This window comes from Astatotilapia calliptera, chromosome 14 (assembly GCF_964374335.1).
Source record: "Astatotilapia calliptera chromosome 14, fAstCal68.1, whole genome shotgun sequence".
Lineage (NCBI taxonomy): Eukaryota > Metazoa > Chordata > Actinopteri > Cichliformes > Cichlidae > Astatotilapia > Astatotilapia calliptera.
This window is the reverse complement of record NC_137435.1, coordinates 19,877,445-19,900,638: the sequence shown is the minus strand read 5'-3', so window position 1 is coordinate 19,900,638 and position 23,194 is coordinate 19,877,445. Positions and strand designations below refer to the sequence as shown.

General features: G+C 42.5%; 3 protein-coding genes across 3 annotated transcripts; 1 reads left to right on the top strand and 2 right to left on the bottom strand.

Annotated features, from left to right (window-relative positions):
• Positions 1–919: 919 nt before the first annotated feature.
• On the top strand, positions 920–6,927 carry vtna (vitronectin a). The gene is made up of 8 exons (XM_026192170.2): positions 920–1,118; positions 1,685–1,804; positions 1,897–2,289; positions 2,403–2,542; positions 3,335–3,491; positions 3,580–3,732; positions 3,815–4,303; positions 6,069–6,927. Exons 1-8 carry the CDS (start codon positions 1,061–1,063, stop codon positions 6,188–6,190), a joined length of 1,632 nt encoding a protein of 543 aa, XP_026047955.2. The 5' UTR covers positions 920–1,060; the 3' UTR covers positions 6,191–6,927.
• Positions 6,571–14,053, bottom strand: scarf1 (scavenger receptor class F, member 1). Its single transcript, XM_026192169.2, has 11 exons — positions 13,778–14,053; positions 13,448–13,509; positions 13,260–13,361; positions 12,588–13,128; positions 12,006–12,224; positions 10,633–10,761; positions 9,967–10,073; positions 9,736–9,853; positions 9,488–9,612; positions 9,127–9,264; positions 6,571–9,001 (listed from the first exon to the last, which is right to left on the bottom strand). Exons 1-11 carry the CDS (start codon positions 13,876–13,878, stop codon positions 7,887–7,889), a joined length of 2,757 nt encoding a protein of 918 aa, XP_026047954.1. The 5' UTR covers positions 13,879–14,053; the 3' UTR covers positions 6,571–7,886.
• Positions 14,054–14,425: 372 nt separating this feature from the next.
• rilp (Rab interacting lysosomal protein) lies at positions 14,426–22,818 on the bottom strand. Its single transcript, XM_026191463.2, has 8 exons — positions 22,213–22,818; positions 20,329–20,452; positions 18,934–19,055; positions 17,252–17,437; positions 16,827–16,996; positions 16,602–16,727; positions 16,407–16,490; positions 14,426–15,931 (listed from the first exon to the last, which is right to left on the bottom strand). Exons 1-8 carry the CDS (start codon positions 22,540–22,542, stop codon positions 15,811–15,813), a joined length of 1,263 nt encoding a protein of 420 aa, XP_026047248.1. The 5' UTR covers positions 22,543–22,818; the 3' UTR covers positions 14,426–15,810.
• Positions 22,819–23,194: the final 376 nt, after the last annotated feature.

Sequence of the window (23,194 nt, the reverse complement as noted above, 5' to 3'; positions counted from 1 at the left end):
AAGGTAAGGGCTACAATAATACAGAGAAACCCAAACAATCAGACAACCCCTTATGAACAAGAACTTTGGAGAAGGAAAAACTCCCTTTAAAGAGGAAGAAACCTCCGGCAGAACCAGGGTCAAGAAGGGGCAAACATCTGCCATGACCAGCTGGGGGTGAAGGGAGGAAGACAAGACAAAAGACACACTGTGAATGAGAGCCAGAGATTAATAATAGCTAATAACCAAATGCAGAGTGGTGTATAAAAGTGTTAAAATGATATGTGTATGTGGCGGAGGTGTGGTCCCGGGCGCGGCTGCAGGGGAGGAGTGGTGCAGTGGGCTCAACGGGGCGGTGCTGGAAATGCCGGTGAGAACAGCTGATGGCGATTTGGACTGATAATGGTTTCCTTCCCTTTTTATAGAGAGACGGAGAGGAGCGGAGGGAGAGGGAAATCAGCTGGGACCGACAGCTGTCAGACTGTGTTCATATCATAACCTGGGAAAACTATAAATAAATGTGGAAGCTGGTGATAAAGACCTGTGTGTGTGTGTACCTGTGTATAGTGCATTTCACAGTGTACAATAGTTGCTTACAGTGAAAATATCTCTAATTAATATATTGCTGTTCATAATGCCAAAAATTCCTATTTAGCAAGAGACCAGATTATTGATACATTTTTCATTTTTTTTTAAAAAGTTACAAGGAATCCTGAAAGATGCTTTTCACCATTTTTTCATCAGAAAAGGCCTTTAAAGTTATTATCAGCCAGAGTAGAATATCTGTCTTTAGAATATTTAGAGTCAATGTTGATTTCAATAATTGAAATCTGTAAAAATGACCACAAACTACTTAAAATGTACAAACATCTTTGGTCAGAGGTCAAACAGTAATCCACACACCCACCCCATTGATCTTTTCCCCCTCTCAGTCTGTGTTTATTTGTCCGAGTAGACAGAAGTCTGCAAATAAGGTTCAAGTGAATGAGGAGGTGGGGTGACTGGCACATGCTTCCAATGATAGGGAGCACACAGGCCTTCATTATTTCCTCAGTCTGTCCTCGGACACAGAGGAGGCAACATGGACCTGTGGGCTGTGCTGCTGCTCGCTCTGCTCGCCGACACTTTGGCTTCAGACGGTGAGTCTAACAAAATCTACTTTTGACTTCATAGAGTAGCTTTGTGCTCTGTTCAGGACCCTGCTTCAGATCTGATTTGGGACCTATTGCGTACAAATTTGGGTGGTAAAAGTTGAATTATGTTCATTAACTGTTGTATTAAAATGTCTGACGCATAAACTTTGAGGCACTAGCAAACAATTTGCTTAACAAGTAGACATATTTATTATTGTCAGTACAGCTAATAAAAAACAATTCATTTGATTATTTTCATAATAAATTAATTATTTTGTTTCCAAAATGTTGTTAAATGTGTGGAAAAATGAGTAAAGTCTTTAGAGCACTTTGTTAAATCTACAAAACTGTAATCATTTTGAATTATTACAACTGTCTTTTAATATATTGCCTAATTCACTGTAAGATTGAGTTTTTGATATCCCATGAGTCTGTGCCGCTGGCATACAGTCAAAGCCTCATGGGAGCTGTAATCAAATTTACGTTTATTATCCAAAGGAGGAAATGAATTTTGTTCTGAGGTACAAACAGCGGAGAGAGGGAATGACTGAAGCATGTTGTTTTATCTCCAGAGTCATGTTTGGACCGCTGCGAAAATGGCTTTGACGCCCGGAAGAAGTGCCAGTGTGACTCCATGTGCAAGTACTACAAAAGCTGCTGCTCTGACTTTGAATCCACCTGCAATATGATGAGTAAGAAACCTCCCTGCTCATTGGTTCATTCATTCTGTTAAGAACTCACAGGTCAAAAATGGATGTTGACATTTCTCTCACACCCCCCTCAGCTCGCGGAGACACATTTCAGTTTGCTGAAGACGATTATTACGATGGGCAATCTGAGAGCACGCCTCAGCCCACACGTCGTTCAGCACGCAACCAGCTGAGGCCTACACAACCGCCGGACTTCAATCCCAGAGCGCAAGAACGCCCCGAGACCACGCTGGAAATGACCAGACCGACCAGACTGAGAGTCTCTAACATCCCGCCGACACGTGCGACACACCCAGACACCCACACATTGGAGGACTCCATCACGACCAGCGCAGCAACCGAGGTGACCACAGTTCCTGCCACAACAGCCACCACCGTGGCCCCTGACCCAGATGCTGAGGTCTGCAGTGGCAGACCTTTTGACGCCTTCATGCAGATCAAAAATGGCTCCATCTATGCTTTCAGAGGTCAGTGAGTGAATTCATCTGTTACAAGACAACCTTTCAGGCTCTGTCATGGTCTCGCTCATGTTTGAAAGTAACAAATAAAACAGCATGATCGCTCTGGCTTTGTTTTCCAGGGGAGTACTTCTTTGAACTTGACCAGAAGGCAGTGCTCCCTGGTTATCCAAAGCTCATTAAGGATGTGTGGGGCATCAGCGGGTCCATTGATGCTGCGTTCACCCGCATCAACTGTCAGGGGAAGACCTACATCTTTAAGGTGGAACCAAAACAAATCAAATCCAATTATCTTAATAATTTTGATCACTTTAATTGTTTGCAACTCTCCAAAGAAATCAAAAGCTCTAAGAGAATAAAAATAATAATTCAACAATAGAAAAAAAAAGAAAATTCAACACAACAATAAAGTACTGTTGGGCGAGGAGCCATATTTGGTGACTTAAGTGGACATGAAAATTGGCCTCCTCGTGACTCACTGGGAGGTTGTAGAAACACATGGATTTCTCCCAGCTAATCAGCAAAGATCAGCTTATGTGACATTATTGCATCTGACCAATCATTAAAGGCCTGGAACATTTTAAACTTCCAATCAAATTCTTCCTGAATTTAGGAAATTGGCTTTTCCCCCGTACCTACTCCCACACTTGTGGTTAAAGCATTAAAACTAACAGGGGTTGGCAGGGCTGCACTCTGATATGTGTGTTATATTTATGAAAATTGACAGTGTGAAACCAGGAAAATGTTCAAAAATAAATCCTCCTTTAAATATGTATTTTATTCTTATAGTCTTTTGTAGAAAAAAATGCTCTAAATGTGTGAGGAACCATATATGATAACTTCAGTGACTTTGCACTATAAAAAAGTAAAAAAAACTTTGAAAAAAGTTTGCTTTTTTAATGTCCTCCAATAACACTCAAATTTTCCATTTCCATGTATTTCAATGACTGCCTTATAAAGGGCAAAGCCAATATTGGAAACATTATGTCATAGTTTAGGTTTAAAAGTATTTTAAAAAGCTAATCTACTACAAATTTGATGTTTACCCATGTAGGGAAACAAGTACTGGAGGTTTGACAATGGCGTGCTGGATGATGACTATCCCCGATACATAAACGTTGGCTTTGACCGGATTCCCGATCATGTGGACGCAGCGTTTGCCCTTCCTGCCCACAGCCACCACGGAAAAGAGAAGGTCTATTTTTTCAAAGGTACAACCAGACGTTTTGGTTTGCATACATCTCCAGCTGTTCCTGTAGTACTGAACATCAGTGGCTCATCATACCATCCTTTCTGCAGGTGACCAGTATTATGTGTATGAGTTTTTGCACCAGCCGTCTCATGAGGAGTGCATCAAAATGTCTGAGAGCTCTCCGTCCACTCCCTTCAGGCGCTACACTGATGTGTACTACAACAACTATGAGCGTTTCTTCGGCGAGCTCTTCTCTGACCGTGAGTTGTGCAGTTATAGACCTATTTGTGCAGACAGGAGTCACACGTGTGTGTGGTTTAACTTATTTTTAATCTTCTGCAGTGCCTCAGCATCATAGTAAGCACCACTTTATTAACAAGGACTGGAAGGGCCTCAGGTCTCCAGTGGATGCTGCCATGGCGGGCAGAATCTACATCAGTCCTTGGAGGTCGACGCGACGCCGCTACAACAGCCAGCAAGACCAGCAGTGGGACCAGCAGTGGAACCAGCAGTGGAACCAGCAGTGGGGTCGGCGGAGACAAAATCGTTCACCCTCCTGGGGCTCCTTTGCTGAGCAGGGAATGAACATGGGGCGGGAATTTGCTGAAAGAGGGATGGAAATGGGTATGAGACTGGCAGAGAGGAGGATGGAAATGGCAGAGAGGCTGGGACAAGGCTGGGACAGACGGTGGGATCAAGACTGGGACCAGGACAGACGGAGAGATCGTTATGGCCAGAACAACAGAGGCAACTATGACTCCAGAGATTACCGATACGGCTACGACTTCCAAAGGGAGATGCCCATACAGACCGTCTACTTCTTCAAAGAAGGTAACAGATTCAGAATGGGACGCACCGTATCAAACAATGTTTCTGAAAATGTATTCAATCATTCATTTCCACTGCCTTACAACATGTGGTTAATTGGTTATTTTGTAATTCATAGTAATATAAATTAGAAAAGCAGCAAAGCATTGCATTTAAAAAGAACAGTTTAACATTTTCTTTGTTAAATTAAGCAACAGTTTGTAGATTTCAGTCCATATTGACATGATAGCATCACACAGTTGCTGCAGTTTTATCGGCTGCACATCCACCACATCCCAAAGGTTCTCCTGGAGATCTCGTGGCTGTGGTCATTTGAGTGCAGTGAACTCGTTGTTATATTTAAGGAACAAGTTTGAAATGATCTGAGCTTTGTGGCATGGTCTGCTATCCTGCTGGAACCAGCAATCAGAAGATGGGTTTGCTGTGGCCATAAAGGGATGGACATGGTCAGCATTAATACTCAGGTAGGCGGTGTTTGAGAGGCCTGAAGTAAGCAAAGACACCACCACCACCCTGAACTGCTGGGAAAAGGCAGGATGGATCCATGTTTTTTTTTACAACAAATTCTGACCCGGCTATCTGAATGTTTCAGACTAGGCAACGTTTACCCAAGCTTCTATTAGCCTCAGTTTCCTGTTTTTAGCTGGCTGAAGTGGCATCCAGTGCGGTCTTCTGCTGCAGTAGTTCATCTGCTTCAAAGGGCTGAGCGTTCAGTGATGCTCTTCTGCATACCTTGGCTGTAAAGAGTGCCTTTTTTGAGTTACTGTTGTCCTCCAATCAGCTCGAAGCACTTTGGCTATTCTCCTCTTTCCGCTGGCATTATCAAAGCATTTCACACAGAAAATGCCACTTCCACACTCCAACACTCCATCTGTTTGTGGCAGAGGGCTGCCCCTCCCTGAGCCTGGTTCTGCCAGAGGTTTCTTCCTGTTAAAATTGAGTTTTTCCTTCCCACTGTTACCAAATGCTTCCTCACTGGGGGCTGTCTAATTTTGGGGGTTTTCTGTGTTTTGCTGTAGGGTCTGTACAATTTAAAGCACCTTGAGGTGACTAACAACCATGCGACAGTCAAAAAGAACCTAAATCACCTTTCTTCACCATTCTACCCCTAACTAATGAAGTTATCAGTGAGTGTACATTAATCATTACAAAGTCAGCTAGAGCAGAAGGAAAGAGAAAAGGCATATCCCATGAGTTATTGTCTTTATTTCAAGGTTTCCTGGGAACTGTAATCAAATCAAATCTATTTTAAGGAAGATGAGGATGTTAAAGAAAAAGAATATCTCACGCTCACAGCAAAAGCAGGGCCGTTATTAACAGCAATGCTTATGAAGGCTAGTACAATAATGGTTAAATGACTAAATAACAATGATGATTTTATCATTGTTCAAATATTGTGTGTTTGGTCTTCACACTGCTGGCACATAAACTAAGAGCTGAGTCACAGCTGTAGACGGCAGACAGCTGGGGGAGGCAACAGGAACTAACTTGCTCGGCTCTCTCTCACCACACACTAGTTTCATTACATTTTAATGCTGTATATAGTTCATACAGCAAAAAACAGATGCCTAACATTGTTTCTGTTTTATACTTTACTCCAAGTGCATTTCTGTTTGTAATCTTTACGTCATATTCAGTGTCATTCTGGTTTATGTTTAACCACTACTCCACACACTATAATAATAGTATAGTATGTGTACAAAGCAGACAATATGAATACTAACTGTGACTGGTAAGCATGTGTTGAGTGAGTTTTTGTGTTTTCTAGATAAATACTACAGAGTGGATATCAGGACTAAGAGAGTTGATCCTGCTGTTCCTCCGTACCCCAGATCCATCGCCAAGTACTGGCTCGGCTGTTCGGACACCCCTGGAGCAGAGAAGAAGTAGTTTCCAGAATTTTAGTTTGTTATTTTGATCAGTGTAACCCAGTTAGCGTGTAATAGAGCTGTTGTTTTTACTGCAGTAGGCAGTGGTAGGGGTTAAAAGTGTCGAACATGCGCAGTGTAACACACAGCTAGCTGACTTCAGCAAATATTGGTGTATCGGTGAGAGTCCACATGCAGCTTAGGGCCAAAGTTCAGCTGGCTGACTTTCAGTCAGCTTTATTAAACGCAGCTAAAGTGAAAAACACATTTAACAGAGAGACCCAGAGACAGCAACGTTTATCCGTCTGAAAGCTAAACTCTGTTAATGATAATTAATCTGCAATTATTACTGTATTCATTACTTATCGTGTATTTTGAATAATGTATCTACAAAAGCCAAAGTGTTTATTGTCTTTTTATTAATCACGGTCATGTTTATACAGTGAAATAATAATACTATAAAATATTAACACAGACTTCAGGGGAGGTTTAATTCACCAGTGGTCACAAGCAGGGCAGCAATGTGTTTCTAACCCCACAGCAGTGTTCGTGCGCTGTGGACTTAACATCGGGTCACAGAAGTACAAACATTTTTACAATTCCAGTTCTCTGACTGATTTATACGATAGAATAAACAACCCTGCCGGGCTTTTCCCTCATGTGTAAAGCATGTACTGATTCTGAGTGAATCGCGACTACAATCTGTTACAGCCTGTTCTTACCTGAGTTTCATCCAAGACTAATAAAATATCCACAGAGCAGCAGACTCAGATCCTTTCCTCACACTTAACTGAATCAATCAAATCAATCAAAAAGTTCATCACACTCATTTTATTATCTTCTGGGAACCCACCCAGATGTTCATCACTGCTTCTTTTTCCACAAACTTCCACTCTTTACTTCCATTTATCCTTTCTGACTATATAAGCACAATAGGTGCAGATATTACATCTGTCCATCCATCCATCATGGGGGTGCTGGAGCCAATCCCATCGATCGTCACACATTCACACTTTCAGCCTATTTAGATTCACTAATTAATCTAACATACATGTCTTTGGGCTGCAGGAGGGACTCAGAGTACCCAGAGAGAACAGAAAGGCCCCAAAACAGCCAATGGATTCAAACCCAGGACCCAGCTGATGTTGCTCCTAAAGCTGTTGGCTAATGAAAGTCTAAATGCAGGACTTTCACCCACAAGACTGTAAGTTTGTGCTAATGTAAAAGTAAATATTTAGATTTTTAGGCTTAGATTAAAATAATACTAAAAAGAGTAGTTTCAGTTTTCAGTTGCAGTTGTTTTTAGGTTAAGCCAGAAACACTTGGTTATAGGTTTAGGGAAAATATGTTTAGTGAGTATTGAAAAGGCCTGAAGAAAAACTAAGTTACAAAGATAAAAATTCATAACAGCATGATCGGTCAGTTCAGGGTCATGGTACTGGGGAAACATGGGTTACAGTGTGGGAACAACACCAAGGCAACAACGGACTGTGTAGCGTTCTTGTTAGAAAACACCCTATTTTCTTGTTCCATCTGTTGTTTGAAATTGCATTAACGGTTGCTATTTTTAAAATCACAATTTCTCTGTTATTTCAGTCATGTGAGCTGCAGCTGCACAAATCTCTCAGAGAAGCTTTCCCCATTGTTCAGTTATAACTGCAGGATAACAAACATGCGGCTGTTTTTCGATCAGTCCTGCTGACCCGTTTTCTCAGAGGTCACGAGTTTTTGATCTGGACATTTTCGTACCAGGGTTCATCAGTCATACTGACCGCCGCTCCTTCGTTGGTGATGATTTCAATGGGGCTTGTGCCATCTCCCACGGGTCTCAGAGTCCGGTAGGAGCTCTCAATTTGTTCTTCATGATGCGAGGCAGCGTGCTGCCTTTCGTCTCCTTCGGCCCGCAGATTAGACCCCGAGTCGGCTGACGCCACTTCAGGCACGCTCTTTAAAATGGACGACAGCGGCCGTTTTGGAGTGCCACTCTCTGTTGGCAGTGTGCCATTCGATCCAGCTGCATCAGAGCAGTTGTGGGAGGAGTGCTTCCTCCTGATTGGCTTACAAACTCCAGCCTCCCTTGTAGACGGTCCTCCCTGCTCCCAAACAGCCGCCCGAGCTCCCAGCTTCTTCCTGGGTGGTTTGATGATGCCTTCACTCCCCTTCGGCTTAGGCCTGCCAGACTCCTGCTCTTTTTGCCTCTGGAGGCTGCCCAGTCTTCGCAGCATCGCCTGAACGGGGCCCTCAGAGCTCGGCTCTGTTTTTGTGATGGGCTTACCCGCCTTACCCACCGTCACATACACAGTGGTGACCTTATGAGAGCCCCCTTCTTGAGCATCAGAGGCGGACGATGTCCCTTTATGAGCAGCTGTGTTAGACATAGTCCGTCTCCGTCCTGATGCTCCAGGAACCTGCAGGGTGGACCTTGATGGGGTTCTGTCTACTTCCTGGTCAGCCTCCTCACAGTTTAACTCCTGACTGTCGGTCACATCCACTCCATCTTTCTCCTTCTCGCCCTCAAGTCCGTTCCCCTCCCCAGTTCTAGCTGTGCTTCCCTGACTTTGCAGGGCCGATAGCATCAAAACCCCCCAGGATGATTTGGGTTTGCTGCGAGGGAGAGCACAAGGGTCCTGAGCAGAGCCACGCCTCTCTTTGGGGCTGAAGCGGGTGCCTTCAGCAAATGAGACGGATGGCCGCTTGGCCTTGGCAATGCTGGAGGTGCGAGGGATGTTAAAGGGTGAGGAGATGTCCTCGCTGCTGAAGCCCGATGGGTCTAAGAACATGTTACACTTTGAGCTCATCTCCTGGAACTCACCGCCCGCCACAGCCGGGATGTCTAACAGAAACAGAGCAAAACATCAACCAGTGCCAGAAAGAGTTTTTAAAAGTGGCAGTTCTACCTTGCACCAAAAGAGGGCACTATAAACTTTGTTAACTGGTGAACTTTATTTTTGCCTCTACCTTCCATTGGAGGGACGCAGTAAAGAGCCTCTCCCGTCTCCTCATCGCTGTCGAAGGACGATCCCTCCGTCACCCAGCCAGAGGAAGGAGGCTCAATGAAGCTGTGGTTGAAGGTCAGCTCAGGGTCATGGTGTGACACTGTGTGTGTTTACATGAGACATAGAAAGCAGATTAATTTAAAAAGAATAATAATAATAATAGAACTAAATATCACAGCTTCTGGTCATAATTCATGCACACAGTAGACATTTTAAAAGAATTCAAATCTTAATGATGATTAAAATAGTCTTTTTTGTACTTTTATGAAGTTTGTATACAATAGTTGCATTACACTGTGAGCACTGTGAGTGGCAAGACTGACCGGTGACACGAGGCAGGCCAGAGGACCAGGCAGAGATACACGGCAGGGCAGCGCCAATGTTTGCCAGGACGCTATAAACGTGATACTTCATCCGAACCAAGAAGCCGCCATCAGCAACAGTTGTACTACGACCAAAAGAAATCATGTAAAGTTACCGGTATATAGAATGATAAACGTAGCCTGCTTTCCATGTTTTACCGTCTATGCAAAGTGAAGATAAAATGCCTAAAAGAAAGGTAGCTGCTGACCTGTCTTTGTCTCTGTCACCAGCCGGGCGTCCTCCACAACACAAGCAGCAGCAAACTACAGCAAGAAGCAACAGGAGCAAAGGAACCAGCACACCCGCAAGCACAGCACCTCTGTAACCTGTCATTCAAACACACACACAAACACAAACATGTAAGGGAAAGTACAAGACACACTAATGTACACATTTATACACAAAACTGACAGATAACTGAGTGGATGGATGGACGTACTGTTAGGACAGGCTCCGGTCACAGAGTCGCAGGCCACCCCCTCACCGCAGTCGCAGACAGAAGAACAGTTGAAGCCAAACCGGAGGGCAGGGCAGCTGTTGTTACAGCTGGAAACATCCATGAGTCACAGTGAGTAAGAAAGTTAAATCAAGATTTTATTTTAGTACTGGGTGAACACATAACGATGACGTACAAGCATCACAGAGAAGAAAGTTAAAGGGGCCACGTTTTCCATGTTTTAACCTACTAACCTCAGATCGTACACTCAGGGCAAGAGAAAGAGTGAAATCAGAAAAAATTTAAATTTGAAGGCTTCTTGAAAAGAGTTCAATGTAGTTTTATTAATTGAAACCTTGACTGCGATTACACCAGTGGGCAATATATGGTTGGATAATGTAAAGGACATCCAAGTCATGAAGGTAGTTAGTTTCATTTTTTTACCATGGTTGGTGTGACTAGAAAACTTCTGCAATGCTACCACCTTTTGGAACATCCCACAACTAATTAGGTTAATTGTAAGTTTCTAAATTGCTGGATTGTCAGTTAAACACAGTCTTTAACTGATCTGGGAGTGCAGTTTAACTATTTAAAATCTTAACCTTTGATAAACGCTGCATCTGCAACAGTAAGTCTATCCAACAGTAAGCAATGCTTTAATTTTCTCACCTCTCTCCCTGGAAGCCTGGCGCACAGACACATTTTCCTGTCACATGATGGCAGTTGCCATGAAAACAAGGACTACACGTCAAGAGGCAGGCGTCTCCAAACCTCCCGTTAAGGCAGCGCTCCTGACACCTGGACGAGGACAGAAAAACGAGGACAGAGATTACTAACACTTACACTGTTGGCGGTACAAACTTTCCATCCTCTATAAGCAGACTGTTTTTGAGCTTAAGTGTCATAAGCAGTGCTCATGTTTTACCACATGGATCATTTTATTAATTTTGCATCTTTAGGCAACTTAATCCATAAGTTTTAACTCTTCCAAGCAACTCTTTGAATCCGTCATGTTCAAGAGACTGCAGTACAGTTGTAAGCAGTGAATAACTTGGACTTTTTAGCAGATTCATCTCTTTTTGTTAAACTCAAATCATCTCTTGTCTTCTGGGTCTGACTTTCTGATTATGTCTCTAGTCAGTGAAATGCGCTTTGATAGCCAACTCACGGACGTCAGAGCCTCCCACGAACAGCTGTATGCACAAGTACGGAAGTGTTTTCAGTCCCCAGATCACACCACAGGATGACAATGGAGCTTCTGACAAAAATAACTATAATCTGTGACAGACAGACAATTTACTGATTGATTGATTTTTCAGTTTGAGCTAAAGCATATGAACCACACTGATCACAGGATGCTTCCTAAGACCAGTGAGGTGCAGGCCGCTGATCATTTTTATTCTTTTTTTTAAAATAACACAGTGATTAAGTAGCCAGTTATTACATTTTAGCATTTCTGTATATTTAGAACCCCAATTCCCAAAAAACTCAGAAGTAAAGATGGACAGAGGTTCAAAAAAATTGAGCCATTAACTTGTGGAACAACTTCAGCTTTGACTAATTTTTTATCTACAATACAGAATCTGGAGAAATCTCTGTGTGCAAGGGACACTACCAAAAATCAAAACCCGTGATCTTCGAGCCTTCAGACAGCACTGCATTAAAAACAGACATGAGGGATGCTGCAAAGCCGTAAACATGACCCTTTCACAACATTTTTGAGATGTGTTGCTACCATCAAATCAAAAATGTGTAAATATTTTTCTTTAAATTGCATTTTCTATGTTCTACTGTGACTAAAATGTGAGTTTATGAGATCTGCAAATCATCACGCGTCCTACTTTTTTGGAAATAAGGTTTTAATTTGAAAGCTAATTCTTTCCTTTTACCTATTAATTGCTTTGATTATGTCAAAGTGTAAAAACGCACCAAAAAAAGGTGAAAAATAATGACTCGTAATGTACTTTGTAAAGCAGTTAGTTGTAAATAGTGTAAATTTTTATGTATTGTTGCTAATGTTTCCCCAAAATATGCGCGCGCACCTGGGTCCAGTCCATCCGGGATCACAACTCTGACACAACCCAGTTTTTGGGTCACAGGGTTCATTGTTCCTGCATCGTGGACACCCTTCTTTGCAGCCATCACCATGGAAACCAGATGAACATGGGCGGTCGCATCGCGTACCGTTCCAGCCCGGCTCACAGGCTGCACATGTGCCATCGATCAGAGAGCAAAGCTGGTTGTCTTTACAGTGACCACAACTGAAGACAAGGGATAAAGTTCAGCAGTGAGAACACACACATTCACGTGTATCCACCTTTCTTTCCACACACACACAGTCGTGTTTTTATATCCTTGTGGGGACATCTAATTGATATGATCCTTTCCCTAGCTACTTACCCTAACCATCAAAAATGAATGTCTACCCCTAACCCTGACACTAAATCCACATTTTAAGTCTCACAAATGCCTTCGAACACATGGGGACGGGTTTTTCGTCCTCATAGGGGTTGTTGGTCCCCACAAGTATAGCAAGCTTTCAATTTTTGGTCCCCACAAAGATATGTAAACATGATATACACACAAACAAACAGAGACACAGACACACACACATAGAAACCTACCTCCTTTTACAGTCAATGCCATACTTTCCTGCTTCACAGGGCTGGTTGCAGAAGAGGCCCATGTATCCTGGGTGGCACAGACACGTCCCACTCATTACGTCACAGCTGCTGTGTTTGAGGTCACATTTACAACTCAGGTCACAGCTGGTTCCCCACATGCCAGGCTTGCACTCGCACACACCATTGCGCTGATTACACGGGGACTGGTTACAGTCGCACGGGTTTGTACACCTCATCCCCCAGTGCCCCTTGTGGCACTGACACTTGCCTGTCTGCTGGTCACAGCTGGGGCCTACAGACCCACCGATATCACACTGGCACGGTTTGGCACAGGTTGAACCTGAATAGCTGGTGTCGCAGGTGCAGTTTCCGTGGATGGGGTGGCAGCGCCCGTGCCGGGAACACCTGCAGGTTTGCTTGCATAGTGGGCCCCAACGGAGTGGGTGGCAGGTGCACTCGCCAGTGGCTGGATGACAGCGCCCGTTAGGATAGCACTTACATATCTGACGGCAGTCTGGACCCCAGAACTCAAGAGGACAGTCTAGAAACAACACACCAGTGAGTACATAAAGAGCTATTACTAGACTAAAATATAGTAATTATCAACACTATAATGTTTTTATATTGTTATTTTTCTTATTTCTTCTACAACGAATGGACGTTTTAACTCACTGGTTTTGCACTCAGCACCATAGTAGCCAGGTGGGCAGCGACATAATCCAGGATATAAACAGATCTCACCCTTCAAACAGGCCTGCTCACCCTCACATACAGCTGCACACAAACACAAAGAGAAAACAAAGCCAATGTAGAAGTGGTAACAGCATAGGAATAATAATCATTAGAATACTAGAACTTACGTATTGTGCACTCTTTTCCCTCCTGGCGCCATCCAAGGCAACAGAACAGGTTAGAGGGATCCCTAAGAATTACAGACATCATCAAATCAGCTTGATAAATCTGAAACCTTAGTAGAAAAAACACTCCAGTGCCTGCATTCAGCCATGTCATCCTAAAGAAGGACGGGCCACACAACCCACAAGCCAACAGTACAATCTCATGGCACTAATATTCATCACAAGAACTCAAAGCCAGACGAAGGCCGCCAAAAATGTTAATTCGGTAACCCGCTGTTGCCACTTAAGACTCAAAAGCCAGTATGTGCGAGTGAAGGAAAAGCTGGAATATACCTTATATTCTGGCAGACGTTCTTCCCAGCAGGATCCAGAGTGTGAGCGCAGGCCAGCGAGAAGCAGAGCAGAGCACTGAGAGCTCTGAGGAGAAGCTTCATCTCCAATCTGAAAGCACAACCAGGGACAAATATATTCCCGTCTTTATTTCTGCTCCCAACTTGTCTTTGTCTCAACTCGAGGGGAGAAAAACGAGGGGCAGTACCTATCTCTCAGCCTCCCTCCACCCTTCCCTCCACCCTTCCCTCTCTCTTTCTGTCCGGTGAGTCGTCTTGTGGCTCCAGCATAGCCAGAGAGGTCGAAGCCCCCGGGTTTCCTCTTCCCATTTCCTGGGGAAGTCAGAGCCACTTCCTTCTATTCAGCCAGACACAAGAGCTTTTTAAAGATGGTCGAACACTAACACACAAAACTCGCCGTACACAACGATGGGGCGCGTACGAACAAGCACACACGTACTGATGGTCACCCTTTTGTCAGAATCTATTGCAGTAGGTCTTACAGGAGATGATGAAGGAAGCCTTTGTCTTCCTTATAAGTCGTGAAAGTCGGTGAAAAGATGCCCATGTGATCAATTTGAGATCCAGTGAAAGCTTATTCAGCATTCTTTGTTCCTTTTCTTATGAGGGTAAAAAAAATGAACTGAGATTGTTTCACTTTTGTAAATATATTCTCTGTTTAATAGATGTTTTTATTGAAATCTCAATGTCACACATTTTTCAGTTGTTTTATAATAAAATTCACTCAGATGGCAAATAACACCTTAAATGTGTTTACATCATAAAAACAAACAAAGAAAATGCTCCATTACAAAGATGCTTACAAAAATAAATTGCCCACAAAGGATGTCAGGAGAAGGTGGCTTTACTCAATGTTCATTCATTCTCCCTTTACACATGCCACTGGCCTGCCTGAGTAGTTTCTACTACATTTAGAGGGAACAGAGGGGTTCATTTAAAGTGGTGGTGCTGAAAGCACACGTTTAGGGCACCACCATCAAATACCCGAATACTGATACATGATTGATTGATTTTTACACTACGAGCACTAAAATAAGGCTTATGGGGTTAAGATGCACTCTCCTAACCTGCACTGCACTCACTTTTCTGTTTCCTTGTGCATAGAAGTGCTTCAGATCATTTAACCTCCTCAGACCTGAACTCTTCCACGGCATGCATTTTTAGTTTCTCTTTGATATTTGGACATATTGGGGCCCGATGAATGTAAAAACAAAGAATTACCAGATTTTTTTTTCTTTATTTTTGTTTTTAAGAAAAATAAGAGCCACATATGAGGATATTCATTTAAAATTTTGATAGAACAGTAGCAGTATAATGTCCTCGTGAGTGGATATCAGGCCCTTGTAGAGCAAAATTGAGTATTTTGGTCTAAATAACCCAAAATGTGATGTCCACATATGTGGACGCCAGGTCCTAGGAGGTTAAACATAGAGTAACCACATGGCTTTAAAATTCCCTCACTGAGGTATGAGTTAGATTGTAATTGTTTGTGAAAATATTTGTATGAGTTATAAAATGAGCAGAACTTAATTTACTGCTTTATGTACTATTAAAGTAGATAATTATATCTATTTAAAACTCAAACTATGTCTTTGGTTTTTTTTAAAATACATATAAACACTGAATCTGATTTTACTGAATTACCAAAAATACATTTTTTTTTCTAAGAATGAAAAAAATCATGATTGTCTTCCTGTACAGAATATCATAGCAGTATTTCTTATATCGTACTGTAGTTACACAATGTTCCTCTTGTTTTCTCCTTCCATGATAAAGGGGAAGGCATCAGACATGAACTAATCATGGTTGAAACTTAATTTCAGGAAATAAGAGGGGATTGTTTAAAAGCGCTTCTTTATCTTCCAGCGGTGCTCTGGGTCTGCATTCAAATGTCCTCATAACCTTTGCCCTGAGCAAAAACCGCAGAGAAGTTGTGACTGAGGTGAGGAGAAAGTGTTGTCTGAGTGTCAAACTTGGAGAAATCTCTCAGTTCAATCTCTGTGCTCAGTAACGCGTTCAGGAAGACCTCAGCTGCTCCGCCTCCTCATTGGCCTCGGAGTCTCTGATGATCTCCCAGGAGGAGTTGTTCACGTCGGTGGGACCCGGGCCGCTGCTTGACCTCGTCAGGAAGCCAAAGCTGCAGGCGACAGAGCAGAAGGGACAGGCCTGAGATCAGATCTGCAGTCAGGGATTACTGCTAAATATAGACTGGGATTGACAAAATCTGAGGAGGGTGACATTGTTAACAGAGCGAGGGAGATGGAGTGATGTCTGCAGTGTTTCTGCTTTTATTCTTTCTTTCTGAGTGGTTCACTTTCTTATTGCATTTGCTCTATGTTTATTGACAGGAACAGTGCAAAGCGCTGAAGCTGTTGAAAATTAATTTATGGTTCATTTTGCCAGCATTCTGTTTCAGTAAATGTGCAGCAGATGTGGAAATGAGACGAATGACAGCTTTAATCAGCACTGTGACCTCATGTAGGAACGAAAAGAGCACTAATATAAGCCGAAACATAAATATAAAACACCACCAGGTTCTGCTGCTTTTTACAAACCAGGACTCTGGCTTCCAGTCTGACCAATGCGGAGTGATTGTCCAACATCGTACTCACAGGTTTCGAATACGTGACTCAGCCGGTTTCACTGTTCCATCCACTTCTGTTTGGCCAAACAGAGAACTCCTGTCTTCCTCATCACTGCCGAGGAAAAAACAGAGTCACTCAAACCCCTTTCGCTTTCTGAACATCTTTTTAAATCCGCGCATTGTTTCCTATTGTTGTTCTAGAAATCATGTCTGTAAGAAATACCTGCTGCTGCATTCGTTGTTAGGAATCCCAAGCATCTTGGCTTTAATGAGCTTTCTTTTTTTCTTGATGGCAGAGCGCACAGCTTCTAAGAGAAAACCTGGACACCTCTCCTCGTTCAGTATTTCCCTGCAGACACATACAGTCCTTTCAGCGTGTAGACAACTTCACTGGCACCATGACCATCAACTAAAACAAGAACACACGCACCCAAACAAGAAAACCCACCTCTGATAGTAGCTGAGCTCCTCCTGCACCAGGAAGAGGTTGGTTTTTAGCTCGTTCCTCTCGAAAAGGATGTCGCGCACCTCCTTCTTGGTGAAGCACGGCTGATCGGGATCCTTCTGATCGGATGTTGGCTTTTTCTTTGGCTCCTGTGCTGTTTGACTTGGTCGGGACTGACGGGACAACAAACAGTGATCAACAGATTAATTCAACCACAAAGCTGATTCAGCAAAGAGCAGCAGTTATTTGATCAACAGTGCAAGTTTAAACTCTCTAAACACTCTAGAGTGACGTTGGAGTCCAAAGTTCACAGATTTCCCTTTTAAGGCCTTAAGTAAATATTAAGGTATCTCTAAGAAGCATCTTATTCAATATGCGGGAAAGTAAAGAAACATATCTGTCGTATCCAGTGTGAAAGGTGTGCATACCGGCGTGTTGCTGTTGGTTCTGTCGAGCTGTGCTTGGAGGTTTTCTATTTCTTTGTTTTTCTCCTTCAGGTCGGCCTCCATGTCGGCCTTCCTCTCCACGGTGCTCTTCAGCTGGGCCTGCAAAACATTCTGCTTGTGTCGCAACTCTGCATTCATTTTCATAAAGCGCTCCAGCTGCTCCTGAAGCTACACACACACACACACACACATAAACATACACATATATATATGATTTACAAATTTGCATCATGAGCAGTACTGCAGACAGTTATAAACACAGCTTATGGCTAAATCAATGAACCAAGGCTGACCCACAAAAATGGAAATTGGAAATGTGGTATATAAGATTACTTTGCCTTAATATAAAGGATTAAAAAATAGGCATTATTTAAAATAAAATAAAAAATACTCCTTGGTTAACCAAATCAAAGCCAACTCTTTTACTTCCCCCAGTTGACCATGAAGTGAGTTTTTCTTTCTGTTTAAAAGTCAGCTGATTGGGTGCAAAACGCCAAGCATTAACAAACACACCCAGTTATGGCCGCTATTTAAATCATGTGGTATACATGCCCTGACACACATACAGCCACGTGCAAACACTCACACAATAGCACACACCCACACTGTGGCTGTACCAAGATGAAAACAGTGCCCTGACTTGTCTAAAGTGCAGCTTAAATCATCAAGCAGTAACTGTGCGGATAATCCCTGCCCTCTTTTCCTGACAGTTAGCACACTTTCTGCCTTTCAGTGGCTCCGTTAGAGCGGTTTACATGATGCAAGTTCTCTTGTGTTGCTGTGCGACACATGACTCCACGACTGTGTATGTGAGTATGTATGATATATATAGAAATAACACAATACATAAAACAGGGTTTGAGAATAATGAAAAAAATGCTACTGTTTCCATGAGAAAAGTCAGAAAGTCTGTAAGGAAACACAACTTGCAGCCATAAATCTGATTGAGTGTAACCTTGTGATCCACATGGACAAAGAACACTTTTTATTATTTAAGGGCTGCACTTCATACATGTTTTCATCTTAATTCTCAAGTGACCGAGCCAATATATTTTAATGTTTGTTTATTTATACTTCTACTATTTCCTTTCCCTTTAAAAGAAATGATAAAATGTTTTGATTAAATTAAAGATGTTTTCAGTGAAGAGTTAACCCGACCCAGCTCCATCTTTAGATTAGTTTCCATTGTCACCATGGGAATCATCTGCCTCAAGGCCTCTGCAGCAGTCAAACTTGTTACTCTAGGTCACTAAAATATTTGTAAGTGGAACATCACAACAGAAATGTCAAAGCTTATAATGTTATCAAAAATAGATAGACACACTAGCCACTTTATAAGGTATACCTTTTAAGCACTGCTTGTTTAAACAAAGATCTAATCAGCTGATCACATGGCAAAAACTGAAGTTCAAACTGAGCGGCAGAATGTGAAAGAAAGGTTATTTAAGTGACTTTGAACGGGCATGGTTGTTGGTGCCAGATGGGCTGCACTGAGTTTCTCGGAAACTGCTGATCCGCTGGGATTTTCCCACACAACCATCTCTATAGAGTTTACACAGAGTGGTCCGAAAACGAGAAAATATCTAAGAAAGTTAATCTATCAGCCTCCTAAAAAGAAAGAATGAAAAAAGGTTAAGAGTGAATTATATCGTATGTCTCCTTACCGCCTCCACCTCTTTGGTGATGGTAGTTATCTCCTGGCTTTTGGCCCTCAGGTCATCTCTTTGTTTATCCACCACCTCCTTCAGCTTTAGCATCACCTCACGCTCCTGCCGCTGAACACGGTCTAACACACACACACACACACACAAATTCACAAAGTGTATCAACTTTGTGTAGCTACTTTTTTAACTACTTTTGTCCCTCTTTGTCTTCATAATTTCATAGCTTACGCTCATTCAAATTGGATTTAACATTTAACCTGTGTTTTATTGTTGCTAATGCTCATAATAGCTTACTCGTGTCATCTAAAATGTAATAAACTCATGAGCCCAAACTCTTTCTAAGAAAATCTGCACTAAATAATATCGAAAGACAAAAGTCAGCATAAGTAATTACCACAAGACCTCAACATTACACGAGCTTAATACCTTGATCCCATTTGTGTCAATGTGCACGAGGACAGCACGCTGCACGTAATCTTGATTCATTCTACAGAGACTTGAGATTTCAGAGCACAGACAGTATCTCTTGCTTGCATCTACTGTTATCTTGCTTTGCAAATAGTTTTGCTTTCACATTAACAGATTCTGAGAAGTGCATCTCTCAAATGATGCCAACAATTCAGCAAATGAGTTTCATGTAGTTCACCCAGCAGTAAAAATGAGCAGATAATAATAACATTTCTTTTTAACCCTTACACTCTGTGACCTTTCATCAAAACTGAAATAACTGAAAGCATATTTGCGGTGAACCTCAGTGGCCAAACAGCCATTTCACTTTTACTACATGAAATGAATAGTCACGTTCACCTGCCTCAGGGCGTCCTGTCAAATAAATCACAAAGTTAAGACGGCATGAGTTTATCTGCCAGTACGCAAAAACTGGAGCCTTACTGTATATTATGTTTAAAAGACTATTGATCGTATCTCTCTGCTGTTTAATTTTTATAGTGTACAGAGTAATTGTTCAGGTTGTTGTCAGGGTTTAATTTTGATGTTTGCTTTTTCTGAACACTTTCACAACTATGAACTTCAGCCAGCAAAAATAACTGCACTATACACACAGCGATGGCCAGTTGGACTGGTTTCAGCCTCAGAGAGTATGATGGTTAACCCACTGCTTTAAATATTTACTGGAACTGGTTGATGTCACATTTACAGACTAGAATGAAGTAAAAAAACCAACATAACCACAAGACCTCGAGGTTGATTTACCTGTTTGAAGAGCACGCACTTACTGCACTTCTATAACATGTTGAATTTTTTTTGTTTTGTTTTGTTTTGTTTTTTTTGGATGGGGGGGGGGGGGGACTGATTTTCACATAGTTCCGATTTTAGAAGCCTATGATATACCTTACATTACAGTTCACTTCAACAAAAATAATTCCTCATACATACCTTCCTGTGCATGGCTGCCTCTCAGCCTGCTCTCCAGCACCTCCCTGTCTTCCTGGAGCTGCTGTATCTGGACCTGCAGCTCTTCGCACCTCGTCTTCCACTGCTGCTCCTTCTGCTGAAGTTCCTGGATGAGATGACAGGAGTCAGACTGTGAAACTAAAACCTCAAAAGCAGGTTGTATTGCATTTTTAGAAGGGGGAAAAAGATCTGATGTAAGCTGTAGAAAATCTCTAAAGCATTCAAAATCTGGATTCAAGTTAACCAGTTGCGTCCAAGCAGGTGTGTAGTGTTAAGTCATTGCAGATGTTTTTCTTTTCCAACTTTGTTTTATTGATTTCAACCATGACATACATGACATCATGACAACAGCAAAGTCGATCTTGATTTCAGAACAATTGTATGTCCATTACACCCTCCAACCCCCCATCCCGAATTCTCCCCCTTCAAGGTCCACACTAGACAAGACACCACAGAGATCCAGTCTCTGCACATAAAAAATATCTCAAGACCCATACACATAAGCATAAATTGCAGATGTTTCTCTAATGGCTATGAGACATCTAAACAGCAAAGTCTGACTTCCCACGACAGCAGAGCTTTTCCATATAATGGCAGCACAAACACTAAATAAAGAGAGAAATAGTCTGACAAAAGACATGACACAGGACCTGAGAGATGCATCTAAACCTTCGTTTGATCTACAATCTGCTGCTTCATCAGATATGCTCTCAGTGGAAGGGTGGCTGCCAAGAGGCCATTCTTAAAGAAGGAAAACAGGAGAAAAGACTGACAAAGAAGAACTGGGCTGAAAATCAGTGGCAACAGGCCCTATAGAGTGTTGAATCTGAATTTGATCCATCATGCAATACCAGCATAGCTTCACTCTTCAGCATGACAATGATCACAAACACAGGACCTCAACATCCATGAAGCAGTGTGAGATCCAAAGCAGAGCTTTGGGTGTTGGCTAAAGGTGGCCAATCCAAATACTGACTTTGGAGCTCCTTAGAATTTGACATGTTCTGTTTTTACCTTATAAACTGTATTCCCATGTATGTATGCACATAGTTTCAATAAATCGTTGCATTTTCCAAGCAAAATATAAATAAATGAGGTGGCACAAAACTTGTGTACAGTACTGCAGAAGCTCCTAAATGATGCTATGACCTCATGAACGTATTAACGTGGTTCTTCAACATTTATAACTCTATAGCTACAGTTATAATTAACGAAAAGTCCCTTTTAAATGTGGTACTTTACACCAAGTGATTACTGGTAAGATGCTACTTAAGTGGCTGACTGCTAATTAGCTAGCTTCTTTCTAGTGTGGGTGGTAACACTCCCAGTGCTAAAGCTAAAATCACTGCTGTGTCATCATGTGATTTATAAAATACATTTTACAATATATAACAGGGGACATAACAATTAAAGTTAAACTATGCCAATGTTAAATATTCTCACTGAAAACTGTTAAATTACAGAGTCTAAGAATAACTGTCGGTCTACGTGGTTGCCTTGACGACACGGGGCGGAACTTCAGGTATTTAAAGGTGGCGGTGGATTGATATCAAACAGGCAGTTATAAGGTTTATATCACGCGAGGTCATGCAAATATATATGCAAGAGTAATTTTAGTTTCACAGTGACATAGTATCACAGAAAAAAAGAGTTATGGAGCTACGTTTTCACTACAGTTGGGAGCAGTAGCATGTAGGTTACCCAAACGGCGCAAAATCACCTCGAAATACATCAGACTCGTTGTCAAACAGCTCCATTAACCTGCTGTTATAACACAGAGACGCACACTCGGTGAGTAACACGCACAGGCGCCGTTGTATTATTTACAAAATGGTGGTGTGACTGAAAATCCCCCACGTCTCTCACCCGTATCTCGTTTTTATCGTTGGCCTCGTCGTTTTCCTTCCCCCCGCGTTTCTTCTGCTGTTGCAGCTGTATGGTCTCGAAGGTCTTCAGAAGCTCCTCTTCCCTCAGTTTGTGAGCGTGGTTCCTCGACGCGAAGCTCTCCAGCAGCTCCAGCACTTTCACTATCTTCGGTACTAGACCCTCAGCGCTCTCTTTGCCGTAACCGTCGATGAGTTTCTCCACATCGGTGCCGATCACTTTGGCTATCTTGTACACATCATCGACGGTGAGAGCGGAAAACGTCCTGCCGAAGCAGTCCTCCAAGTTTTTGGTCTCCGAGAGCGTCTCCATGTCCGAGCAGCTCGCTTCACATGCTCTTCACAGACTATCGAAACCGACAGGAGACGTGACGGCAAACCGTCAACCAAATCAGCGTGCAAACTTTAAACCTCACCCTCTGCCGACACGTCTAAACTTGACCTGCTCCGCTCACGACGATGCCACTTCATTTATTTAATGTGTGGTCACATTACATCAGCCTACCCAAAAAAAAAAAAAAATAGACACCGAGCACAACAGTGGACAGTAGGCTGCTGTGTACTCGCTGCTGGGTCCTCCTACTTTTCTGACCAATGTAGTGCGAGTACAGAGAAACATGCACAAGTATGCCTGCTAGGTCGAGCTTACTGATGCATGCAGCAAAGCGTAAACTTAATTTCCTCTGCAGATCTGCAGTCAGAAATGCTGGCCTAGAACTGTCTAGGGAAATAAAATAACGGCAGAACTGCACATAAACCTGGAAATATAGCTTCATTAACCAAGACTAAAACAGAAAGTAAAGTCCTGGCTTATTATGGGGATACCAATATGCTTAGGCAAGCGCAACCAATATGAGTGGTTCAAGAGAAAGCAATTTGACCTCTCAAAACAGGGGAAGTGAGCCAGAAAGTCCCTGTCCAGCCTTACTTCCCCTCTGGGGGCCAAAAAAACCCCAAACCTGACA